At 33.6% G+C, this 12,314-nt stretch overlaps 1 protein-coding gene across 4 annotated transcripts in view; it reads right to left on the reverse strand.

The window, feature by feature from the left end:
- The window catches only part of LOC119833569 (phospholipase D2), an 18,939-nt gene extending 7,100 nt beyond the window's left edge, over window positions 1-11,839 (reverse strand). Inside the window, exons 1-13 of one of the 4 annotated variants that reach the window (XM_038357634.1) lie at window positions 11,254-11,542; window positions 9,867-10,067; window positions 8,243-8,399; window positions 6,832-7,101; window positions 6,051-6,171; window positions 5,322-5,473; window positions 4,679-4,810; window positions 3,909-4,057; window positions 3,195-3,430; window positions 2,491-2,595; window positions 1,779-1,918; window positions 874-1,029; window positions 14-353 (exon numbers count right to left, since the gene is read on the reverse strand). In XM_038357634.1, coding sequence (XP_038213562.1) covers window positions 14-353; window positions 874-1,029; window positions 1,779-1,918; window positions 2,491-2,595; window positions 3,195-3,430; window positions 3,909-4,057; window positions 4,679-4,810; window positions 5,322-5,473; window positions 6,051-6,171; window positions 6,832-7,101; window positions 8,243-8,399; window positions 9,867-10,067; window positions 11,254-11,407 — 2,313 coding nt within the window. In that variant the 5' untranslated portion in view covers window positions 11,408-11,542. Of the gene's footprint in view, window positions 1-13; window positions 354-873; window positions 1,030-1,778; window positions 1,919-2,490; window positions 2,596-3,194; window positions 3,431-3,908; window positions 4,058-4,678; window positions 4,811-5,321; window positions 5,474-6,050; window positions 6,172-6,831; window positions 7,102-8,086; window positions 8,130-8,242; window positions 8,400-9,866; window positions 10,068-11,184; window positions 11,543-11,602 lie in introns of those variants that run through there. The other 3 variants (XM_038357635.1, XM_038357636.1, XM_038357637.1) reach the window with 3 other exon arrangements.
- Window positions 11,840-12,314: the final 475 nt, after the last annotated feature.

The raw sequence follows: 12,314 nt of genomic DNA on the forward strand, positions 1-12,314 counted from the left end.
AAAATATATTCACCTCAGCCAAAGGCGCAGGCTCGGCACTCCTATTGTTGATATTAATACCCAAAGCATCTGTCAAAAGCACTTCATCATTCGAGCGCGCGTACTTCTCCGCCTTCTTCCTTTCAGAATCGTCGAACTTCTGTTCATTTCTCTCTTCTTCATATGGCGGGTAAATAATACCAATAATGTCTTTCCCTCGATCCGTTATTTTGTCTAGAACGTTCTTTTTCTCGTCTTTATCGAGGGTAGTTATAAGCAAGTGGTCTCCCGACTCTAATACCGGCAAGTCTGGGTTCGGGACGTTTTCCGTTTCTGTCTGTTGGACCGGTGGGTCTGGTTCTTCTTGGATTACACTGAAATTGATTTCTTTAAATGTAAGTAAACAATCTTTTAAATAGCAAATTGTTTGAGTAAGTATCTTCACACTTTTTTTAATATACATGGCAGATTTTTTTAGGAATTAATCATAGAACAGACAGTCTAATGGTAAATATATCTAGGATTTGAGGCAGTTAAAATTATTCCTCGAATTGTAGTCATTAAATGTATAATTTTATTAACATTTGATTTGAACCTAGTATTATAAGCGTGTAGTTTAGGAGTAAATGAATGTACGAAAAGATAAATAGCGCACTAAAACGTCGTGTTTTATGTAGGTATTAGGATCTATAGTGATTTTTTTAATTTCGCAGATCATAAAAAATTAAAATAATTGTTTTTTGTTTGTATATTTGCAACATGACAATCTATTACTTAAAAATACACTATAACATTTTTTTAGCAATCTTCCCAAGTAAAAATCTCTTTGTTCACGAGGATTGGACACCTTTGTTTCTGATGCTAATCAAAAATAAATAATAATGTAACACTCACTCATTATACCCAATGACCAACTCTTTAGTGGACCTAGCCAACTCAATAGCCGCACCATCGTACAAATGCACCTGTCCAGCGCCGGGCGAGCTTGAGGTCTTTTTCTTTGACCTTATCGACGTTTTTGGGTGTGATATACTGCCGAGGTCGGTTAATCTGAAAAAAAAATTGTAAAATGCACTTTATTGCTTTGAAGATAAGGTATAAAAAATTGTAATCAATTTACTGATAAATTAATATAAAAATAACATTTTTCCAAATCCTGGACATACTGCTACATATTTGCTATATGTAAAAATAGTGTTAAAGGAACAGTAAAGTACTTTATTTCCTCTCTAGTAATAAATGTCTGTATAAAAATGTACTCAAATCCAGATTCCATATATATTCAAGTTTTTTTTTTATGGCGTCCAAGTCGCAACTCTTTAGGTATGATTTTATTCACACCTTTAAGAATATGTAATTTTGTCATCTTTTTGCTAAAAAGTTCGTTCGCGTAGTCACAGGAAAAAGATCACGGTCCGATGTTTTTCCGGGATAAAAACTATACTCTCCTTTATCGGTATCAAAACTAATTCGGTACCAATATTCATAAAAATCGGATGATTGTTTTTAGGCGTAAAGAACAGATAGTATTACAATATCGTTTACTTTTACTATCCTACTTCCTACGAATATTATAAATGCGAAAGTTTGTAAGGATGTGTGTGTGTTTGTTGCTCTTTCACGCATAAACTACTGAACCAATTGCAATGAAATTTGGTACGTAGACAGGTGGACAACTGGAATAACATATAGGCAACTTTTTATCCCGACATTCCTACGGGATACGAACTTACGCGGGTGAAACCGCGGGGCGCAGCTAGTCATTTATAATACTAAGTGGGTATAAAAGTATCAAATACCTATGCTTATGATCGTCCCAGCGTCCATAGCACAGATCGATGCCGCCAAGGAACGCGACCGTTTGGTCCACGCACACGATCTTCTCGTGATGCGCCCAGAAGAACACACCTATTTTAGCGTGATCTGGGTGACGGAATACCTGATGAATTTATCAATTAAAACTCAAATTAAAATTCAAATTCAAATTAATTATTAGCAAGAAATGTTCGGATAATTTCATTTGCTCTGTTACGAAACAAGGAACGGGCTGTTTAAAAATTTCTCAGAAACTACCAGGCTACTACTAGGTTATTGGAGATAATTTATGTACTTTACTAGGATTTCCGCATAAAATGCAAAAAAAACACGTCACGTGAAATTATGCTTATATTTATGCTTCGTTTATATAACACATGGGTGTTGAAAACTATAATAAATTCTAGTAGTTTTTACATGATTGTTGTTGTAATTTACAGGAATACTTATTAATTTAAATATAAACTAGCTTTCCGCCCGTTCCTTCGCCCGCTTCACCAAACGATGTTCCTCTGCATAGTTCCCGTTCCCGAGAAATAAAAATCCTATGTCCTTACACTGATCTCAACCTATCTCTGTACCAATTCTCATCAAAATAGGTTCAGCGGTTTAGGCGTGAAGAAGAGTCAGATAGACAAACAGACAGAGTCAGTGAGAGATGTTTTAATGTAATAATTGTTTAAAAAAAAATATTACCTTAATATTCTCGCTGGCCAGTCGGCTCTTACTATAGAAACTGTTAATACCTAGCGCCATTTCTACTTCCTTATAGAGCATTATAAATACTTTGACACCTTGCGCCTGTAAAACGAATATTTCGATTCTATTTTATGTTTATATGGTACAAAAGTTGCAGCATGTGAAAATTTAAAACTCCTTTAGTTAAAATTATTTATCAATTACAAATAAATAACGCTCTCCTTTAAATAGACCTTCAAAAGTTTGTAGGCGAGTGAGATTTTCCACCACAATAATAAATTCTACTTCTAAATTTAAATTTTTTAAATTCAATTGTATTCCAACCGTATTGATTATACACTTTAAATAAAACAAATTAATTCTTTGTTGGGATATTATAATATATTTAAGTATCAAGAGTTTTATATATTAATAATAAAAAAAATATTTAGACCAAGTTATAGCAACATTCTGATCCAATTTCAGTGCACTTTGATTCCTAATAGCATAATAGACCCATTAACGTAAATTTTCATACATTATCTGTAGACAATATTATCTGACAGTAAGGGAAATTTAAAGGCATTAAATCAGCCATGTTGACTTCACCACATCTTCGGGGACTTCTATAGATGTCTATGGGCGCATTCGAATACCACCATGCAATAATAAATGTCATACGCTCTTTCCCCTTCTCTCATAAAAAAGCAAACAACCCTCACCGCTTTCCGTTTCAACAATGTATCCAGCCTCCAATAATCTCCATTCAAAGCCGGTCGCTTCATATATATCTCGGGGCTCAACCACCAGTCCGCTATGAATATCTCCTCTCTGGCCAGCTCCATGGCGTCGGCCACAGCCGAGAGGTAGGGGGAGCCATCCACGAACATGGCCACTGGAGTGGATGGACGAGGGGGGGCGAATGAGTGGTGCACGTTTGGGTAGGTGAAGTCGCGGGCTGGAAGAAAATGGAGATCGTTAAAAAATGATACTGATTTTAATAAGCATATATTATTTGGAATATCGGTTCATTTCGCATCAATCATCGATTGGAAAAGTATATAACTATATTAAGTAGAACAGCGGAACATAGAACCTCCTAATGTTTTAAAGTTAGTACGATCGATAGAAGCAGTGTAGATGTAACAATGAATTAAATTTATTAAATATTTCTTCGGGCTTCGGAAATATGTAGCTGATTTTAGATATGAAGTTAATATTCAATTATTAGTTCTGATAATTCTGTGTTTAATGGTAAAAAAATTTAAATATTGATAGATTTTCTCACTATATGAATAATAAATGTACATGTTCTCGTGATGTGCTTATTTAATTGCGTCCAAAATTTTAAAACGACTCAGTTCCCAATTTAAAGGATCACTCAAACAAATTTTAACCCTTATCCTAAATAAGTAAGAATCAAATTCACAACTCACCAGACTGGTTGGCAACAGTCTTCAAGTAATGCATCCACTCCTTGCTCTTACGTTTCGTCCAACACTTGATTACCAGCTGCCGATGCTGGTTGAGTATTTGCAGCCCGTTACTAAGTCCCGTGGAATACATGCCGCTGGACACCTCGAATCTGTACAAATACATTATTTGAATTATTGAAGATATGATAACTTCTTATGCTACGTTACGTAACGCGTTACGGCGCTAGTCTGTCTGGCTTCCCTTTTTCTCATACATGTGGATAAGATTGGTTCGAGTTATTACTTCTTTAGAGGGTAATTTATTAAAAAAAAGACGTAAAAATCATAAATGTTATATAGCACCACTTCCTTTTTGAAGTCCGTTAACAATACATAATATAATATAAGTCTTAATGTCTAACCAGGTTAACAGAATTATTTTATTTTATCTAAATTAATTCGTAAAACACTCATTTCATAAAATTGTTACGATAACAATTAAATGTAATAAGGATAATTATATAATAAATATATTTAATGCGATGCATTTATATTTGAATAATACTCACTTTTCCAGGAAAACTGTAAAACATAAATTAGCTTAAATGTTTGTCAAAGACTATACAATTAACGTATTGTATAATTTTATTTGTATAAGGAAAAAAGTGATGTCATAGCTGTATACTAATAATTAGGTAGTAACCTAATTAAAAATAAAACCATCTCCAATATTTATTTGGACAAAAGTACAAAGAGAAACCTATTTTGCAAGTGCTATTAGAAATACCCACCCTTGATCAAACAGCATTACACCTTTAACAACACCATCGCTGGGTCTGATATACCCGAAGAAGGTATCTTTCACAAATAACCATCTCTCTTGCCATTGGGCGCATACGAGCCCCGTGCAGAAGTAATTGCACCTGAAAATAGATTTGAGAAAATATATATAAATACAATAGGGCCAGTCATACTTTCAGAATTTCAATTCAAGTATTACGCAATATGCATAAGCAATTCTAAATTATACTTCAGAGAGCAAAATTGTGTGTGGTGTAAACACTTGGTAATGTACTCGTACACCACATACATGCCGAGTTCTGCTTGAAATGGTAAGTGAAACAAGGGCAGACAGCCATGTCATATTTGAATTGTTACACTTAATAATAATAGTTTAAAAAAACTAAAAAACACGCTTTAACAAAAATCATATTTTGCAAATTGAAAAATAGAACAATTTTATCAAATTAGTGTATTGTCATCGGTCCTCAATAAATCTACAAAGTTTGAACGAAATCTGGCCGTTTAAAGTGGGTCAAAATCGCGCCCAAAGAAGTCGGTTACAAACAAACATACAGGTGAAGCTAATAAAAAGCGTGTAAAAATGACGGGTGTTAATGTGTGGTGTAAACACTAGGTAGTGTATAGTCTCACCGCACACACACCATGTTGCCGAGCAGGCCGCAGCAGTTGCAGCCGGCCTGGCCGGGCCGCGTGGAACCGGTGCGCTTCTCTATCTTTCCCTCCTTGCCCTTTGACCCAAGTTCCGATATGAACGACATTTGAGACACTTCCAGAAATTCCACCTGGAATCACGTAAGACAATGTGAATCTTGGTTTGTTTGGTAAGTAGGACCTTAGTGAGGGTTGAGTGGATGTGTTATTCTAAAATTGATGCTTTAAATAGATAAATTAAAAGTTGGTGATAAGCCTCTTGTTTATGTCTCTCGATTTTGTAAAGAAAAATGCTTCATTTCGAATCAAATTTAGGGTTAGCGGTCGGGTTTCTCATTTGATAACTATAAATTTTCTGTTAAGACTTGCTTTGCTTTGCACTATTGAATCTATTTTTTATCGGAGATTTAGACATTACACATAATTGGTAGATAATTACACACTTTTTCTATCGATTTCTATTGATATCTAGGCCTTCGAGAATTGTTTCGCTAGAAACAAAAAGCGTTAGTTTGGTAATAAGTTTGTCAAAATACCAAACATTGTTGAAGCACCAATAGAGCGTAATTCTAAAAAAAACCCATGTAATTTTCCCTATATCGAATACAGACCAGTTTATCTTTAATTCACAAATGTATACATCTATTTATGGTATCATAAGAAATTGTTATAGAACAAGTATGAATGAATAAGTACAGAATGACTCACGGTCTCATGGTGATTCCTATAAATAGATATGTTGAGCAAGTTGTACAGGTATTCCTCCAGTTGCTTCATCCGCAGCTGAATGCCTTCGTATGTGATCATCACCTCGGGCTTACGGGGAAATCTGTTATCGGTAATTATCAGCAATTAACATGAATGGCTATTGCCATTATAACATGTAAGACATGCTGTCTACGCTTATGCTATAAAGAGGAAACTTTTGTATTTTTGTATGTTTGTAATGTTTTCACGTAAAAACCACTGGACCGATTTCAAAAATTCTTTCACCATTAGATAGCTGCAACTTTCATAAGGTTACTGTCGAGTATCATTTCAATCAGTTTTGTGGTTTTCATGTGAAAAAGGAACAAACATACCTACATTCATTCATCATCCTAAATTTTAGCTTCATTACATAATTTGTCCTCATAAAGCGGTTGCTTATGTAGATGCTTTTACAGTGAATGTATAAAAACATGATACACTTTACTTTATTTTTTATTGGTCAAATCATTTTAAGAAAGCAGCTAAAATGAGAATTCTTGGCTATATGTACATTAAAATTATCGTACGAGATTTTATCAAAATTGGTTGTTTGCATTCACCATTTTATGAAAACAAATCTTATAGCCATAATAAATTATGTATACATATATATTATAGCTGTAGTATAAGTATCTAGTAAGTTTTCGTCTTCTGTTTAGCTCAACTGACGAAAAATATAAAAAAAAGTAAATAAGGACATGATTAAGTGTTAAACTATGAACAAAATACTTAAACAAACCTAGGCAACGCGCCCTTTCGCTTCCTAGGCCTACATTCCCGCCGCTTCGAGTTGCTCCGCGGCAGCGCTTCAAGCGCCATCCTTTCAGCCTTCTCTTCAGTATCGACCGTGTTCTTGAAGCTCGCCCGTCTAGTCTTATGCGCTTTAGTCGGGAAGGGGATTTTGAGCGATGTCCTGTATAGTGCCAATTGTTGGTGCAAATACAATATGTGTTTGTATCGCTTTTTGATTGTCCATTTGAAATCCCCGTGTTGTAGATTTATTGTGTACCTAGAAATTGGGACACAATCGAGGTATTAGATTATTTAAATTACATATAAATGTCATAATTCTAAATGAGTATGGGTAGAGTATGGGAATGGGTATGGTATGGTACGGCTATGGTATGGGTATGGGTATGGTATGGTAATGGATATGGTATCATATATGGGTAGTAGTTTTTGGCACCGTGAGCTATGAAACTTCTACTATGATCTTACTAAAAAAAAGTACTAGTAATGTTCAAAAGTTTAACACCATAGTGGTACTTGCTTTTAAATTGCAATTTTGGGTAGATTGATATGGTATAAAAAATCAATGTTATGCGATGTCGACACCATTTTTATAGGATCTTTTCACTTTACTATTGCATCACACATTCTGTATAACATAAAAAATCATTTTTTTTCTTATGTCATAGTCGGCAATGGAGCTGGTGGGTCGCCTGATGGTAAGCGCTACCGCCGCCCATGAACATTTGGAGAGGTGTTAATTGTATGTAGAGGATTATTTATGTATTTCTCTCATTATCTAAGACGTCAATGTCTCGTTATATTCAATATTCCTTATTTAATTCAAATATTTTTACCCCATATTAGGTCCAGACTTATTCAGAATCTTTTTATCATTCAGTACTTAGCAAAACTAAACTATAACTCAGAATAAGAAGTACAAGCATATTCTATCTAGAAAAAACTGTTTTCCTACGAATATATGTCAAAGGTCCATAAACAAATCTACGTAAATATTACCGCAGTACACGTCGAAATGTGTAAGGCGCTAATATATTTATACTATTATTAGCTTTTACAACTCACACGACGACACGTGATTGTTTATTTACCTGCTCTGTTTGACATAATGCGTACGTTTATGTAAAGAACCCATTTAAAATACAACAATAATATACATGGCATATCTTATGTGATACATCAGGCTCTAATACTAACTAATTAAGTGGGTATTCATTATATGAAGTATTATTATAACAACATACTTTTAGACATGATGTAAATTGTTCAATTCTGTACATCACGTTCGTATTATTTTATCAATTTATTTCTGAACCTATACGAGAGAAAAATATTCATTAATAAATAACACTTCGGAACACTTAGATATAAATACAGTCAGTTTTGTTTATAAAACTCACAAGTTAGGATTCAATAGGTGTGTCGTAACGCTTCTTTCGTTCTCCACGAATCTGACCTTTATTTCCACTCCCGGGATGAACACTTTCCTGTGGACCGATTTAAACTTTATCGGCGGTGCGTGGATACTTCTGTACGGTACGGATTTCGCGAGCGGCGCTGAAACAAAATAAATAAATAATCTATTTGAGTATTCGTTTCATAAATAAAATAATACTGAACTCTTTCATATTGCTTAGAATAGAAAATATTACGAACTTTTATTTTTAGTGCCAGAAATAGGTGATCACTTTTAAAAAATTATTATTTTAGTGATTTCATTACATCAAGAAGTAAACCCATATCTAAAAAATTACAAGGAAAACTTGTTGTTAAGTTAGGTAAACATCACTTCAAATCTTATTTTTTATGAACAAATAATAAACGCTTTAAAGTTTAGAAAGGTAATTATTAAAAGTAGGAGGAGGTAGATATTAAAGCGCATAGACGTTCTTTTGGCGAAAACGATAATTGTACTGAAAATGGTCTAAATGGGAATACTGATATTGAGTAGATATTACATAATATTACTCCATGATAAGTAGTTTATGTGAATACGTTAGTTTTCTGCTCGCGATGACTCCCGCGTAGTAAAAAGAAATTTCCATAAGAAAGAGATATTTCACTTCTATCTCCAGACACAAATATCTTATCATCATTATAGTAGAATACGCAAAGGACTAACAAAGAAACACACTTTCACATTTATAATTTAAGTTCTGATTAGTCGTCGGCGTCTCTGTCATTTATCTTTATCAATAGCGATACAATGACTTAAAATATCTTATCTTAGTCAGTATTGTAAACGCTCATATAATTATTTCGACGGATGATGCATCACTGATTTGAATTCCAAACAATACAATTTTAATTAAATATGTTTATATTTGATTTAATATTATGAATATTCTACACTACATTCTAATAACTAGAATATATGTAGTTAGAAGTAATATTGTTGTAGCAAGAAATTATCTATAACAATTATGAACAATGATTTCGGTACATTGAAAATTTGTACATGAAAGAAACTCATTATCATGTGCGATTTTTTATTATATTATTACTAGCTGCGCCCCGCGGTTTCACCCGCGAAAGTCCGTATCCCGTAGGAATATCGCGATAAAAAGTTGCCTATATGTTATTCCAGTTGTCCAGCTGTCTACGTACCAAATTTCATTGCAATCGGGTCAGTAGTTTTTGCGTGAAAGAGTAACAAACACACACTTCCTTACAAACTTTCGCATTTATAATATTAGTAGGAAGTAGGATAGTAGGACTAGCTGCGCCCCGTGGTTTCACCCGCGATAGTCCATATCCCGTAGGAATATCGGGATAAAAAGTTGCCTATATGTTATTCCAGTTGTCCAGCTATCTACGTACCAAATTTCATTGCAATCGGTTAAGTAGTTTTTGCGTGAAAGAGCAACAATCGCTCACACATCCTTACGAACTTTCGCATTTATAATATTAGTAGGATAGTAGGATAATAGGAAGTATTATAAGATCAGTAGGATGAAGTATCTTAGACACCTGACCACATGGTGCAGGCCTATTATTAATATTAATGTTATATCTACAACTTACCTGATGCATCAGTTTCCTCTTTACCCTTGTCTATTTCGATTACGGACAGAGATTCTGGCACAGCAAGACATTCGTCAAAATCTGAGTCCAATCCTGGCGTCAATGAGTCCAGTGTTTGAAATACTCCTTGAAGACAATCACCAGGGGTCGACGGGGTCGGTGGTTCCATTCCTTGGTTTGTATAACCGTATAGTTCTTCATCTATAAAGAAAATATATGTTTGACTGCATACAATGACATTTATATGGCTAGGATTGTATTGTATTGTTGTTGTACTGTAATGTACATATTTCGTCTTTATTTGTATAAATGTTTATGAGCAATATCTTTTAAAGAACATGGTAGGTTCAATGAGATTTGTATTTTTTATCATTCACGAGTATATGAACAAATGTCTCATATTTTGACAGGATAAGCAAAATAGAGCGGCAATGTCAGTAAGGATTTAAAAAAAAAAATCATCAAATTCTTTTCAATTATCCTGAATATCATTAAAATCCAGTAATTTAATAGTATTGTAACACTATATTTGCATTAAAATTGTTATACAAGAATCAAATAATACATATTTCATACAACTACAAGAAACTACACCAATATGAAGCAAATAAATCTATGAGATTAATATTTTACAGGAAATAAGTTGGCAAGGCTCTATCAATCATTGAGATTTTTTTCTTAAATGCAAGTTAAAAGTTATTGTTAATTTCATTGAATTGTAGTTTTATAACAAATAAAACATTTAAAAGAAAAATGCATATAGAATGACTCTTAACAGCTGATGTATTATGTGTCTAGTGCTGCTGTATCTCAATCTTATCTTGAAATATGTAAATCAAATTCAGCCAGAGATTTAAAATGTAGGACAGGAAATTCATCATTATCTAAATATAGCGTATCAATTTTTATCAAGTGGAAAACTTACTGTTTTTATTAGTTAATGATGAAATGTTTGGGCAATGGTAAAATAATCTTATTCAAATATTGCTATTATTGCAGATGTAGATGGACAAGAATAAAATAACTATGGTACTTATAAAGTTATTAATAAGATGTTCATTGTACTAATAATTGGGAGACAACATATATTTATTTAACATTAAACACATTATACCATAAATGAAAACTAGTGTAGTTTTAATGATTTGGCATAATAAGTTATAATTTAGCAAAGGCATAATTTTGTTTAGTTACAATTTTAATATTATTAACATGAATGGTTAATGAACAGAGAGAAACTGAAGGAATCCTATTTGTTACGGCTAAAAAACTATTAGTAACAACATGTATCACCAAACCAGCCCAGCCAAACCCTTACTTCCTGAAATAAAACCATTCGCCAGATGTTTCACACAAACACATAACACTAAATCACTTCACACACTACCTCGCTTGATAAGATTATGGAAACTAAGAGTTAATTCTTTGCGTTCCATAGGCCTGCTGACACTGACACCAAAATAACCACTTGTTCTTCTGTATGGGTACTGATTCGCGATGTTCTGGTCATTACACAGCACGTATCTAATACTGGGGTACATAATCTATAGTAGATAAGATAACGAGCATCGATTTCAGTCGTTGAACGACCTCCTATATAGTGGTATCGTTAAATAACGCAGAAATTACGATTAATTTAAAAAATAACTCAACGTAGGAGACGAGAAGCTATGGTTCATTGAACAATAGTGTTTCAAGGCTTTATTTAAGTCATGCGATTAGAAAATGATACTTACAAAACAATCCAAGAATTATTTTAGTCCAGTGCACTCATCTAATGTTAATTGTTATACATGACAGTCTGTAAGAGAATTAGTTCAATATGAACTATAAACTTCAATAGATCCTGTGTGAATCATTCAGTTAATTACAATTGCTGCAAGGTCTTTTATGGTACAAAAAACCTGAACTATGTAGCCATAAAAAGTTTATCTCATTGCCAAACGCCAAGTTTCTACTTCAGAGATCTAACTTCTGACTCAGTCATTACAACTTTTAGTTTGACAGTCGACAGATCAAGGATGACAGATGAAGAAATGACATAATCATAAGCTAGTGTTGCAATAAATGGCTATTAAAACCTCCCTCTTTAGAATAAACCGCAGTATCCTTTTCCCCTTTCCTTTTACTCTTCCCAGACCTTTGCTTTATTCTCTCGATAAATCCTTGCCTTATTCCTTATACACGAAAGTTGGCAATCCATTTGTTGTAGGCACAAAACCTCAGCAACATATACGGGTGATCATCCCGCGACCCACCGTCACATGAAAAACGCTATATATTTAGTAAAAAAATATTGTATACATATTTACAACTTTTACGGTCTGCCAGGCATAATCAACTTTCAGTACCAACCTATACAGATTCAGTCATTTCAGGGGAAGCTTCAGATATTATCTTGAATATAAACTAACCTACAACCTACTTTGTGAATGAAAATCAGTACAT

The sequence above is a fragment of the Zerene cesonia genome, chromosome 17 (genome assembly GCF_012273895.1).
Source record: "Zerene cesonia ecotype Mississippi chromosome 17, Zerene_cesonia_1.1, whole genome shotgun sequence".
Lineage (NCBI taxonomy): Eukaryota > Metazoa > Arthropoda > Insecta > Lepidoptera > Pieridae > Zerene > Zerene cesonia.